The sequence below is a fragment of the Sebastes fasciatus genome, chromosome 6 (genome assembly GCF_043250625.1).
Source record: "Sebastes fasciatus isolate fSebFas1 chromosome 6, fSebFas1.pri, whole genome shotgun sequence".
NCBI lineage: Eukaryota > Metazoa > Chordata > Actinopteri > Perciformes > Sebastidae > Sebastes > Sebastes fasciatus.
This window is the reverse complement of record NC_133800.1, coordinates 24,053,630-24,067,546: the sequence shown is the minus strand read 5'-3', so window position 1 is coordinate 24,067,546 and position 13,917 is coordinate 24,053,630. Positions and strand designations below refer to the sequence as shown.

The window sequence follows — 13,917 nt, the reverse complement described above, 5'->3', positions numbered from 1 at the left end:
ACACAGTAGCTCAGGTCATGTTAACTTAATTTCCTCAGAGAGAATACATATAACAGTGGCTCAGAGGATTTTTGTAAAAGCCTTTTCAAACTTTACATTCTGATGACCATGAGCACTTGAAATGCAACGCTTTGTCACCGACATTGACACTTGGTGCGCCATAGTGATGAGTGATGTCCCTAAGCTTCCTCAGGAACGTGCATGAATGCTAAGCCTCAGACCTGGAAAGGGGGTGGGGGGGTGTGTGTGCAGCTGAGATTTTTTTTTCATGGCCAAAAACACCGGATGTGTGTTGCCACCTACTGTTACCGTTGTCTGACGAGAAACAGTATGCTCCCTGCAACCACATGGTGGCAAAGGTGCAAATTAACCTCAGAGTGGAAAAGAGAGATTGCATGCTTCACCCGGGGAACCCCCGACAGGTGTGTGCACAAAGACTTAAGCGCTAATCGCTGGCAGATTTGTTAGAGGAGAGGCAAAGTAGATTATTCATGAGCACATGGCTTGAAATATCGAGGGGAAATTGAGCGTGTTTGGAAAATAGCAAAAGAGACTTCAGCCACATTAGAGGGATGCTGAGCAGGCCGCCATCCGTTCAGGGAACAATGCTTTATTGATCGGGTGACTTGGACGTGAAAATAATCATTTTCCTGAAAGTGACAAACATTAGAATTAATCAAGCCTCGATTAAATTACTGCATTATTCTGTTTTCCACTTCAGAGGACGAGCTCTCAGTATGGCGAACAGATTTTCCCAGTTTGTTTGCATTTCTGCCCATGTTTACTTTTACATGATGGCTTATGTTTGCCTCCATGCATGTGTAAAGCTTTGCACTCATGCATGTGATGTACAATAACAGATGTGTACCATTGATTCGTAGCTCAGAGGCCTGGCCTGAGATGCACTGCTGCCACCTAAAGACAGAGTTTGAATCAACCATTATTTGGTCAGCAATCATACAGCAAACATGATGCACACACAACTGCAGTCAAAGCATTAAAAATGATTCCAATCTTATTTATTTATTTAACATATTTTAACACATTTTACACAACAAAGTTTCTGGTTTGCACGCCTTATTAGTACAATGCAGGTACAGTATGGGCTTAACATAAGGCGTTATCATTTCACCAAAATAGCTGCAAACAGAAACTGCTTATTCCAGTTTTTCTTGTTACTGAACGTCACTTTGTTGAAGTCAGTTTAAAAATATCCACTTAGCTTGGCAGCATTTATCTTCACGCTCAACCCCCACTATCCAAACATCCCATATTAAACACATCCTCTTTCACCATTCAAACAAAAAAAGTAGCATGTCAGTTTAACTAATGTGTCTTCCTCAGCGAGACATTGGCATCACTTTCCAAAGCACAGTACAGTATGTCAGCAGCAACATATGTTGCGTTAAAATGCACTGTCATTATGCCACGCTCAAAATCAGACTCGCGGATGTGTTAAAAATGACATCTTTTGTAAGAGAGCACTCGTCCGCAGCTCTCGAAGCGAGCCATCTGTCACCAAAACCCAGACACGGCAGGGATTTGTTTGCTAAACAGGACAAAGGCAACCAGATGCTGTCAGCATAATGGAGTAGTTGTCAAAAAAATATAGGAAAGCTGCTGTCTTAGATTAATGTGCCATATGGACAAAGTACATTTTTTTAAGAACTGTTTGTGTAGGTGGTAAAATATTTTGTTTGCCATATTTTGTCAGTAAGAACAACAAAATAAGAAAAGCCAAATGTTAATTGATCTCTGGAAGAAGTAGACGTAATGAAAAATGGTCTTTTCTTATGGTTTGACATGACAGAACATGTCAAAAATACATACAAAAATTGAATTATGATCTGTGAAACTTGACATAGACATTTAACACATTGTTATACAGATTGTAATGATAAAACTTGCTGATTTATTTGCCTGATTACTAACATGGCACATTAATCTTGTCTGACATATGTTCACAGTGTGTGAAGTCTGTCAGAAGGGGATGTTTTTTTTAAAGTCTGTGCTGTTTCCTGAGTAAACCTTTGTAATTATCCAAGCGCATTGCCACAATTTTAATTGTGAAGCTGGCAATATGCCTCAGGTCCAATATTGTGCTATGATCTGCCAGATGCTGTTGAATTTTTTCACGTGTCATATTGCTGTAAGCCCCACAGGTGAGCACTATTATTTTAGGACACACACACACCACCCACAGCAACTAGTACTGAGTAAATATTCATATTATTGTGACTTATAAGTACAGTTACAAAGTAATTACAACTAGTGTTGTCAAAGTATCGATTGATACTAAATATCTGAAACGGTTTCAATACTTATTTTCCGCAGTATCAATTCACAGGTACCAGCTGCATTTTCTGCTCTATCCTCTCTCCAACAGCGAGTTGACACACACACACACACACACACACACACACACACACACACACACCGCTAGTTATCTTTTAAAGGCCACATATTAAAAAAAGTGAGATTTTCATGTTTTTTTATTATAAAGCAGGTTTAAGTCCTATATAAATACTGTGAAAGTATCGAAACACTCAATCCACAGGGAAATACACACAGCCCGTATTCAGAAACTCTGCGTTTGAAACAAGCCGTCAGGATTTCTGCCCATTCGTGATGTCACGAATATACAATATTTAGACCCTTTACACAATTTGAAATGTAAACATTCTAAATGTGTCCCAGTTTATTCCTGGTTGCAGTGTAATGTGAATGTCATCAGCTGACAGGAAGTACACATGGACCCAAGCTGTTGCCTAGTAACGCAATTCTGTTGCAATTCCGTCAAATTGCGCTAAAACGGAGCGTTTCAGACAGATGGTAAATACAGGCATATTCAGACTGACAGTATAAGAAAAAATGAGAACATTACAGCATGTAAACATGTTCTAGTAGAAACACACAATACAAGTATGAACCTGAAGATGAGCATAATATGGGACCTTTAATAAAAAATCTAAAATGTTATGCCCTCAATGTTGTGCCAATGTTTTCCCATAGTATTGAAAATAGTATCGAATATTGATATTTTTCAAGGTATTGTATTGAAGTTTGAAACTCCAGTATCATGACAACACTAATTGTGACAATATTTTTCATATATGTTCCGTTGGATACAAATAGTTACATACATATACATACATATTTTGAAAAGAAAACTACTGACAACCTGGCGTGTTCAAAAGTCAATAAGAAACTACTGTTCAACTAAAAGAAAAGAAAAAGATTTCTGTCTTTGTTTATTGAAAAATGGAGTAATATACCTCAGATGCCTGTTTGCTTGCTCATTTATTCATGCTTCTCTCATAAAGTAATAAAGTAAACACATCTTGTTTAGTGCAGGAGAGAAGTGAAGAGGAACCTTCGTTAGCCTCCTTGTGCTTCAAAGGGGGAATGAAAACACCGTCGGACTCATGTGCGCATGTGCTGCGGCCAGCTTCCTGTTGTGCAGGCTGACGGCTGTCTGGTGTGTCTGCGTGAGTTTATAACGACTTCTCTTCTTTAAGTCGTTTCTCTCAAAACACTTCAACTCATAATTTAGCATTTGAGTGCTACATTTAGTCTGTGACGTTTAACACGTGTCTGCTAAGTTAGTTAGCTCACTGTTAGCTACGATATAACTTATAAAGTCGACAAAGAAACATTCATTAGGATGATATAATGTTTTATACAGAGCTGCAAAGCGTCTATTATTAAGCTGTTTTCTAAAGATATTTGACAGCTGAAGTTGATGTGAAGTGAAGGAGCTCCTGATGTGACTTGTATTCTCTCTTTTCTTCCTCTTCATATTATGCAATCCACTGTTCGTAATTACAACAGTCTATAAACCAACTTTTAAGTAGATGAGCTCACAGACAAACCCATCAAGTACACTATAGAGAAAACAACCTCAACATCAAAACCGAAACAAAACCAAGAAAAGAAATTTAAAGTTTAGAGTTTAAAAAAAAAAAAAAAAAAACAATAATAATACATGTATTGTCTCTTCCACATGTGTTTTTTAGGTGTTGACATATTGTGAAGAGTGGAGGAGCGATGCCTTTCCTCCATGGGTTTCGTAGGATCATATATGAGTATCAGCCGCTGGTTGATGCTGTCATGTGTGTTCTTGGACTGGAGGAAGGAGACCGCAGTCACGAGGACAGGTAAAGCTAAAAACCACAATCTTGTTTTTATTGCTAGTTGTGTGCATATTTAATTCCAGTATTCCAGTAGTCACTGTTTTGTAAGCATTTTTTTGTAACGGTTGGAGTAAGATTTAATTTTTGACAGCAACAACTTAACTAACTTTATCTCATGTCTGATTCATAACTGGAAAACGTAGTTCTGTCTTAAAGGGACTGTTTGTAAGAATCAGAAATGCTTGTTAACAGCGACACCTGTGGCCGTTAAGTCAACGAAAGTCAGCGTCGGGCTCGCTTGTGCTCGCTCTACATAGACATCAACGAGCATCGCTCAAAACAGTGAGGCGACACACGTCAGCTAAAACCACAATATCACTCTATATTTCAGCTGCTTGGCAGTAATGTTAGCTGACCAGACAAAGGTCTCTCCATGAATCAATGCTGATCCTAGTGTTGGCTTTTCCTGCCTCAGCCTCCCGACCGCGGTCAGAAGGAACTGGGGAGACACCGGAGTTTTGGTCGGAGACGATAACGTTTCTCGCTGCGGAGCCCCGTCACTTCACAAGACACGGGAAACCTCTGTTGGTCTGGAGGAGCTGCAGCAGTTATTTCTGCACAAACGTCCACTGTACATTCACTATATATTCTCAGAGCTAAACTAACTCTCCTGCAGTGTGTAGTGTGCGTGCATGCACGTGAGAGTGGAGCGAGCTGAGTGAAGGCAGAAAGCAGGCAGAGGAGCAGAGTACAGCAGAGACTCCGGCCCTGGAGACCAAAGCTACGGTCTCCCCCGCGACCTCCGACCACGGCCAACACTGTTTAGCAAGACGGGCTTCACTAGATATAACTTTGCGGTTTTGGTGCTTCCGTGTAGTTTGTGTTGGAGTCTGAGTCTGAACAGCGTAGCCACACGCGAGCGCACATGGGACACCGACCCAGATTGATTTATACGTGTGAAAAGTTACAAACAGTCCTTTTTAAGTTTTGACAACAACGAAACTAACTTTTCCTCACGTCTGATTCATAACTGGAAAACGTAGTTTCTGTTTTAATGTTCAGTTGTGTGTAGCAGTTTTGTTGTACTCCAGCTATAGAATCATCACCACAGTTTTGACTACTTTCTGCTCTTGTGTTGCAGAGTCAGGAGCCCCGAGGACGAGTCTGGTCTCTGTGACTCTCTAGCGGAGCTCCTGGAGCGGGAGTCCCAGTCAGAAGTGTTTTCAGAAGGCATCAGCTATTCTCTGTTTAAGATGGCAGAGGGGGGACTGATGTTCGCCGCTGTAGTCCTTCTACGCTATGGAGCTGATATCAACTTTGAAGGTTTGTGAGTAGGCTGTAAATACATTGTACAAGCTTTTAGTAAAATAAAAAAGTCTAATATTGTAATAATATTGTTTACTCTATTGTACTCAATCCTGCTTGTCCTACAGTGCACCATGCATAATGCAGCATTTCTGCTACTAAGGCCCTTTTAAGACCCGGCATTGACATGCATCCTCAGTTATCGGATCACAAGAACGGCATTAGAATGCATCTCCACATACGTCTCCAGTGACCACTCACTTCACCGCTCTATATGCAAATAAACACGTAGTAAACACATGGCTAATACAGCAGATGTTTTGACGTAATAATTAAGGAATCAGTAGCAATAATATCCTACATATTTGTGAATTCAGATACATTTTATTAACATAAAAATAGAAGGTAATTGGACCGGTGGACCCCGGGGACCTCCGTGTCTACAGGGGCTTGTTTGTAAATTCAAACATTATTGTTTATTATTTAAAACAAAATACTATTTTGTCCTCTTGGCAAATGAAGTGCAATACTATCTCTATAAATGGGTTTTATTTGGTCACACTTCCCCTATACCTAGGATTTGTTTCTGTGACAGGAGGTGTATAATTTCTTAGTAATAGACCTCGATTTAACAAGTTAAGGGTCAATCACACTTTGGAGGTGACTACAAATTGAAAAACTTTAAACCTGTAATTAGTTTTTTATTCCAAAGGGAAATATACTTTTGCTGTGTTGCCTAGTGACTAGCCTTCTACAGAGGCTTCCATCTTGCTCCAGTTTTAATGGGTGATAGTGAGTCTCTGCTACATGCACAACAAGTTGTCATGTGAATTCATAAAGAATATTTAATGACAGATTGTACTTGAGAGGACCTGCCATTTTTTACTTTTTACACAAGGAACTGCATATTGCAAATTGAGCAAGTTGTCGTCCATATACACTTGAGAGAACAAGTCTCCCTTTAGCAAATTGCAGTGGAAAGAGTGCCGTGTCTTGTGGCTGTGATGAAACCTGCCAGGGCTCAGCCAGACTCTGCTGTGGTGACCTCTGGTGGTTGTAAAAATGTCTTTCCCCTGGGACATAATTAGGGGATCCTGGCAGAGGCTGCCTCATTCATCTTTTACATTTCTTGAGTGCCTCTTTCCACAAAGTTAACACTGACAAATTCTCCCACATAGCATGCAAAAATGTTAAAGTTTCTCTATTCTTTTTCAAGTATTTGTCATCTTTTGCCTTCATGTTTAAGAATAGCTTGTGCCAGCTATCAGACAGGCGCTGTGCTGAAGCATGAGCATATATAGTTATGATAGTTACTAGTCTCTTAATTGGCACTTAATAATCTGGACACTGATCCTAATTTATACGTAAAAGAGATGCATGCAGTAAGTAACAATCGGTTCCCGTGCCACTGAGAAAACACAGTCGGGTACAGGTGCAGTTCTGTTACATGTAAAACTGAGAATTAACTAGTTTATAATCTGCTTTTATACTGGATTGCTGCCAGCTACAGGGGGCGAGAGAGCCTAACACACAACAGCTTGAGAAAACATCACCAGTTTGTCAACACATATGCTGCATTTGGAGCACTTTGTAAATATAGGAAACACAAGCACATGTAGGGAGCACCCTTCAACAAAATCCCTTCCAACATATGCATTGGGTTGGGGCCAGCATTATACAGTGGGTTGTGGAGCTTTGCCCAGACACATTCAAAGAAAATGAAGTATTGTCAGAAGTCCTCATTTGTGTGATTTTATATTTCATCTCTGTGACAAAGACTCAATTTGTTTGATGTGTGTCCTCTCTCCAGACCCAGTGTCTTACTACAATCCTCTACATATAGCAATTTTGAGGAACAAGCCAAACATGGTGAGGTTGCTGGTCGGGTACGGAGCAAACGTTGAAAAGAGAGACAGGGTGAGGCAACTGTCGAGCTTGGATTCATGTCCTGTCTTGTTCTCATTGCATACTCTCTGTTTTCTTAGCATTTTATGCAAATATTTAGGGCTGTCAATCGATTAAAATATTTAATCGCGATTAACGCCATGATTGTCCATAGTTAATCGTGATTAAGCTCAAATTAATCACACATTTCTTATCTGTTCAAAATGTACCTTAAAGGGAGATTTTGTCAAGTATTTAATACTCTTATCAACATGGGAACGGGAAAATATGCTTGCTTTATACAAATGTATATGTATATATTTATTATTGGAAATCAATTAACAACACAAAACAATGACAGATATTGTCCAGAAACCCCATAAGCAGCCCTATAAATAATATTAATATTTCTTGGTAGATCCATGAGAGCAGTCCTTTGGATCTCGCCAGTGAGGAGTCGGAGAGGCTCCCCTGCCTGCTCGCCCTGCTGGACCTGGGTGCTGATGTGAATGCAAGGGATAAACACGGTAAATTTACATTGCCCGGCCTAATTCAAATATGTTAATTCTGCCGCTCATTCGTTCAATCTGAAAACTGATTGCTTTGGTCTCGTCTCCAAAGGAAAATCACCTCTGCTCCACGCCTTGGCAAGCAGCGATGGACTCACCGTGCACAACACAGGGAACATCCAGCTTCTTCTTCAGAGAGGTACTGACTGTAAAACACCCTTCATCTTCACTTTGCCTCCTTGTCCACTTTCAAATCGCGGTCAAACCACTACATTCAGGAACTTGTGTTAGTATGCATACCTGTATGCATTTTGAGATCAAAGTAAACTGTCAGCGGTCGTCAGGCTAAAATATGCACAGAGTTTACTTTAACGCAAGTGAAAATGGAGCAGAACCAATCCTGTGATCCATGCATGAAGCGACTGACTGACGAGATGTTTAACTGCAGGACGGTGAGGACTCAAAATACGTCTTCACAGTATAATGGTATCATCAATCTCCTCAGTATACTCATAGTTTCATGTACACTAGTGTTACTACAGGGGGGCCTCCTGTAGACCTCATTGTCTTGTCTTTTTTAGGTATTTACAACCAGTAAAAAAAAAATGGCCACACAGAAACCTGACTATTTGAATACAAGCTGAAGACATTCATATTCCTTACAAAAAGAAAGTCACATACAGTAAAGTTGCATACTATCAGGCATTGTTAGAGTTTAAAATGAGTCCCAACCACTCAAAAATGGTCCTCGGATTTCTTCTTTTTTTTCCAAAAGCCAGATCTTTTATGGGGGATTTTCTCAAAAGTCTTTTCATTCAACCACTGTTGAGACATATTTCCAGTTTTTAAGTCTCTTGGCTGTGACCATCCTAAACATAACCGCCTACTGTACATTAAAAGGCAACAGCAAAGCAGCTTCTCACAACAGCCACAAAGAGCCGGTTCATCATACACATGCATCTTTCTGTCAATAATATCAGGAAACCAATGGAAGATATCGTGCGCGTACCCTCATCTGTCAAAGAGGTGAAATCATTTATTTTAATTTAGTTATGAATGGGTGTGAATGTACTGACAGTGAGCGTGAATAGTTGTCTGTCTCTCTGTGTCAGGATCTAAACAATTACTCAGTTGTCGAAAGAGTCATTGGGTGTTTCTCAAAGTCAAGGAAGGATCCTTCAACGACTGAATTTCAAGGATGCAACGTCATCGAATCTCGCCGAAGGACTTCCAATGACGAGGATCCTTCGAATTCTACCGAGGACTGAGTCCTTCATTCAGAGGATTTTCAAGGATGCATGTGTGTGTCCTCTGCGCTCCTAAAACTAAAACTTTTATTTATTTCACCTCAGCAGTCCGCCAAAATAATAGCACAAAGAGGTCAGCAACAGCAGAGAGAGAGAGAGCGTGGTGAAGCCAGAATATTTTCACATGAAACTCTGTGAATGAAGGATTTATCTAGACCAAACCATAGTTGGTGATTGTTGGAACAGTGGAAAGACTATGCTAGCCACGGTGGTTTTGTTGTTGTTGAGTTTTATTTTGTTTCTGTCGAGTTTGAATGAAGTGTGTTTTACAATCGCCGAGGTGAAATTGCTGTGTTTTTCACTGGAGTCTGTTGGCTTTGAGAAGAGTATATTAATTGTATGTTTTGTACGTTAATAAATTATAATAACAGTGGAAACCGCTGCTAGTGATCACATCTGTCCGGGTCCAATTGATCACTATAAGCGGATGATTATTATAACCGAATCTTTGTTGATGTGCATCATTTCTCATGCAGATTACCATCTAATTGACATTTGTATATTCATTACATGAATACAAAGTAATGGAACGGGCCGCTTCGCTATTTAATGGCTCGTTGCCAATTTTTCTGCCTTTTCCCCTCATTAAGTGTGAGGCGTTGCCGTTTTTGGCCGGCTCTGCGGCGCAAGCGTGCATGCATAACGGTGCCCCTTTCTCCAGTAGCAGCATGGAGGGAGACGGGCGCCGGTCTGCATGTGTGCCGCAGAGCCGGTTGAGGATCTGGAAAAAGTTTCACTTTGGGGGCAATACGTGACGCATTCGTTTTTCAAGACTTTCCTTTTTCCTGTTATATCAGTGTGCACACAGCACAGGTATCCAACTGGAAAGCAGACATTCCACGAGTCGAAGTATCAAGGGAGCAAAGTAACAAAACAAAAAAAATATTCAACTAACGTTAGTCTAACAGTTCTAAAATGTTTTTCCATATGTTGTCATGTATGAAAAGACCCAAAATGAGCACTCTAAGCGGATTACTTATTACTATAAGCAAATTATTAACAGCGTTTGTATCGGAATGATTCTGTCCCAAGCTTTTTGATCACTTTAAGCGGTTTCCACTGTAGTTGTCCAAATCCCTGTTGATTTTATTATTATTTTTTAATACACATGCACGTAACCGTAGTTAGCTATTTAAAATTTGATCACAAATATGGTTCTGAGTGATGCTTTCCTTCACTACAGGTGCCGACGTTAATGCTGCTACTGTAGACGGTGAAACAGTTGAATCCTCCTTGGTGTTCCTGGTTAAGGAGGCTCTGGAGGCCAACGCGGAGGACGCTGCTGAGATCGGTAACTTCTGCTTAAGAACCACACGGCTGCTGCTGGCTCACGGCGTGGACCCCAGCTGCTGTCTGAATGAGGACGGCGAGCCCTCCCTGACGCAGACGAGCCTGGAGCACTTTGACCTGCTCTTCCCTCTGGCTGTGCTCTTAATCCAGAGCGGAGCCTCTTTGGTTTGCTCCTATCACGGCGACTCCTGTTGGTCGGGTTACAGCCTCCTTTTCCAGCGACTCCAAACGGCCCTGCAGCAGTGCCCCGATCAAAGTCACGCCTCGGAGCTTCTGGAGCAAGCTGAGGTGTTGCTCGACTTGGCGAGGGTGGACGACCCCGGGCTGCATCTGCCTCTCAGGCTGGAGCTCCCCGTGCCCGGTCGGGACCCTCACCCTTACGCTCAGGCTCTGGCAGACCTGCACGACCGCGTAGTAGAGCAGGAAACGAGCCCTCCTGCTCTGCGATGCCTTTGTAGGGCATTCATAAGGAGCCACCTCCAGCCTTGGCCCATGGAAGACCGAGTCAAAGCCTTGCCATTACCAGACAGACTGAAAGACTTTATTCTTCCTGAGCGCACATATACACCAAAGCCTGGCTGGGAGAGCTTCAAACCCCAACATAGCCAGGGCTGACGATATAAACTACTGAGCAGTGTGTTTTACCCAAAAATCTAAGTTTAAATTGAAAGACTGAACAGGCCTGGAATAATTTGTATAAAACGTCTCAGCCTTTGTCGATAAATGAACCTAAACCTAACAAACCATTGAGGCCTTTGTTGAATTCTTGTTGTGTGTCATCTGTGCCAAATTTACAGACAAATGTGTGTATGTTTACTTTAAAGGGATAGTCTGGGTGTGTATGAGGTACGTATCCATAGTCAGTGTTTTACCTACAGTAGATGACGGTCGGAACGCCCCCAGTTTGCAGAAGCAGACCAGAGTTACCGCATGGAAGTAAAGCAATGTACTGCTGTGGACGGGGCCGGCAGTAAAACATATTTTTTTATTTTATTTTATTTTTAAATAATCAATATCAGCTTAAGTGTACGCTATATTTAGAATATTTTCGCCGTTGTGACAAGGGATGACAAAAACAGTATAGATACAATTCAGTTTCAGTTCAGAAAATATTCTAAATATAGCGTACACTTAAACTGATATTGTCTTTTTTTAGATGAGCCTTTCTTTTAGGAGGCTTCAATAAGTTTTGCTGCCAGCTCCGTCCACAGCAGTACATTGCTTTACTTCCATGTGGCAACTCTGTTTCTCCAAACTGTGTGCGTGCTGACCGTCATCTACTGTAGGTAATACACCGACTGTGGATACGTACCTCATACAACCCCACTTCAAAACACCTAAACTATCCTTTTAAGACAAGTTATATCCCTACAAATTAGCCTTATGAATTGTAACTGTAACTTCACTGTTGAGATTAAACTGCTGCTGTACAGTTGAGTGAGTCATATCAATGTTTAAAGGGAGTTGCAATACAGAATAAGAGCCACCAGATGGCAGTGTTGCTCTTGCAAATCCAAAGCAGCTCAGATGTCAGGGTCAAATATTTAGTTATTCACAGTGCAGCCTATTTAAGTTGTTCCAGCGCAGTAGGCTCCATCTATATTTCATCTCCTCAACATGATGGTGGTGGTGGTGTATTGTGGAATTTGTGCGTCTTCTCGCTTAACATGAAGGTGGACCGATTAAACAGCCATGTGTCCTGATTATGTAGCCTGATTATATCCAGTTATATCCTTATTTTATGTTTGTCAACATGTTCCAGCTTGTAACTGACCAGGCAGTGGCACTGCAGCGCTGAATGTGACTCTCAGACTCTACTGGCTACCTGTTTATAGGGGGAATAATTGCTTCTATATTTACCTCGTGGTTGTGTGCGTATACACCAAACATCAGTTGAGTGAATGCTAGAATAAAGAAGCGGGAATATAATGCTACAACGCGGCAGGACGCCTGTAGATGTTGTAGCTGCAGTGGCTGCTGGCGTGGAAAGTTTTACCAAGCATTCTTAATGCTTATGTTTAAAATTCAGATGAATTTAAGGCCCCCACTGCTCCTTTTTTTTTTTTTTTTTTAGCTCCCCCACATTTCCAAAACCCATCCCGTCTTTGATAATAAACAAACAGTGCCTAAAAAGAAACATGCTATGGTTTGTACAGGAACACCATAGGGTACATATGTGCTTGTGTGTGTGTGTGTGTGTGTGTGTGTATGTGTGTGACGAGCAAACTAAATAGGACATTGTGTTACACAACTAACCCCTTCCTGACATTGCTGAAGCTGGAGTGGCTCCAAGGCTTGCAAGCGCTCCAGCTCCTCTTGGTTATCTAGGTCACAGCCTCTGAGGAGAAGAGCCTCAGCAGCAGCAGCAGCAGCAGCCCTGCATGACACACGCTTCACTCTCCTGTCTGTCTCAATCTCTTGACAAAACCTCAACACTGGCCCTGGTCGAATGAGAGAGAGAGAGAGAGAGAGAGAGAGAGAGAGAGGGAGGGGGGGGGAGGTAGGGAAGGGGGAGCGAGGGGGTTTTGCAGGAGGCAGAAAAAAAAGTTACAGACACGGCATATGTGGAGTGGTTGTGGGAGCGCTCATGGAGGACGCATGGAAATGGAAATGGCAACGTTGGATTACATTTATACAATACACTAGCTGTAGGAACATAATCCACCCAACCAACAATCACAAAGCTGGAAGAAAAAATAAAAAAAACAGCCTTCTTCCGTAGAGTCCAATCCCTGCTTGTGGAAGGTGATAGAATAGAGATAGTGGGGGGAGGGCTAAGGCAGTTCTCTCCATCCAGCATTTATTGGAAAACAGTGCGAGTGAAGCTCGGTACTGAAATTAGTTATTGATCTATTCTCTCCCTGAAGCCCATGGGTCTTTCCCACCACACCTGCTCATTCTCTCATAGCCCTTTTCTTTCACTGCAACCCATTGTATCTCTCAACCGCTTGCTTTCCAGCTCCTGCACGTTTTTTGCCGGTGTTGTAGATCTTTTATTTTCTTCCAATCATTTTGTCATAGGGAGCAGTCATTCCAAAATAAGATCCCGATAATAATGTGACATCTACTCGAAAGTTTGATATTTACAAACTAAAAACACTTTGGTTGACAAAATAACACTTTAAAATGCTTTATAGTCAACAGAGTGTACACAATAATTACAAAATGGACCTTCGGCATGTTGAAAGAAAACCTTATATAACATGTTTGGTATGTTCCCCTCTTAATTTGAAATTCTTTCATTCAGTTAGTTATTATTTCTTGATCTATTTTCCCAATTCCTCTTGGTCTTAACCAGTCCCCTTCTCTCTTTTCTTTTTAGGTAATCTATTTTCCATGAAGTATTTTTCATTACAAGTTCTTCTAGTCAGACTAAGAAAGGTTCATGTCATACTTTAAAAAAGTAAAATGCCACACAATGGCATTTAGCACCACATAGAGTAGATGTTTTGAAGGATAAACCCACAAAAAAGTCATTTTATTGATATC

General features: G+C 41.2%; 1 protein-coding gene across 1 annotated transcript; it reads left to right on the top strand.

Moving 5' to 3' along the window:
* The first annotated feature begins 3,223 nt into the window (after window positions 1-3,223).
* asb6 (ankyrin repeat and SOCS box containing 6) lies at window positions 3,224-11,863 on the top strand. The gene is made up of 7 exons (XM_074638640.1): window positions 3,224-3,488; window positions 4,017-4,157; window positions 5,275-5,456; window positions 7,249-7,355; window positions 7,741-7,849; window positions 7,944-8,030; window positions 10,322-11,863. Exons 2-7 carry the CDS (start codon window positions 4,048-4,050, stop codon window positions 11,041-11,043), a joined length of 1,317 nt encoding a protein of 438 aa, XP_074494741.1. The 5' UTR covers window positions 3,224-3,488; window positions 4,017-4,047; the 3' UTR covers window positions 11,044-11,863.
* The last annotated feature ends 2,054 nt before the right edge of the window (window positions 11,864-13,917 follow it).

What these genes read in the sequence shown, in the direction of transcription:
- asb6 (XM_074638640.1), top strand. Translation starts at nt 4,048, where the DNA reads ATGCCTTTCCTCCATGGGTTTCGTAGGATCATATATGAGTATCAGCCG. An exon ending in ACGTTGAAAAGAGAGACAGG is followed by an intron (nt 7,356 to 7,740) that starts GTGAGGCAACTG and finishes ATTTCTTGGTAG; the next exon opens with ATCCATGAGAGCAGTCCTTT. An exon ending in CCAGCTTCTTCTTCAGAGAG is followed by an intron (nt 8,031 to 10,321) that starts GTACTGACTGTA and finishes CCTTCACTACAG; the next exon opens with GTGCCGACGTTAATGCTGCT.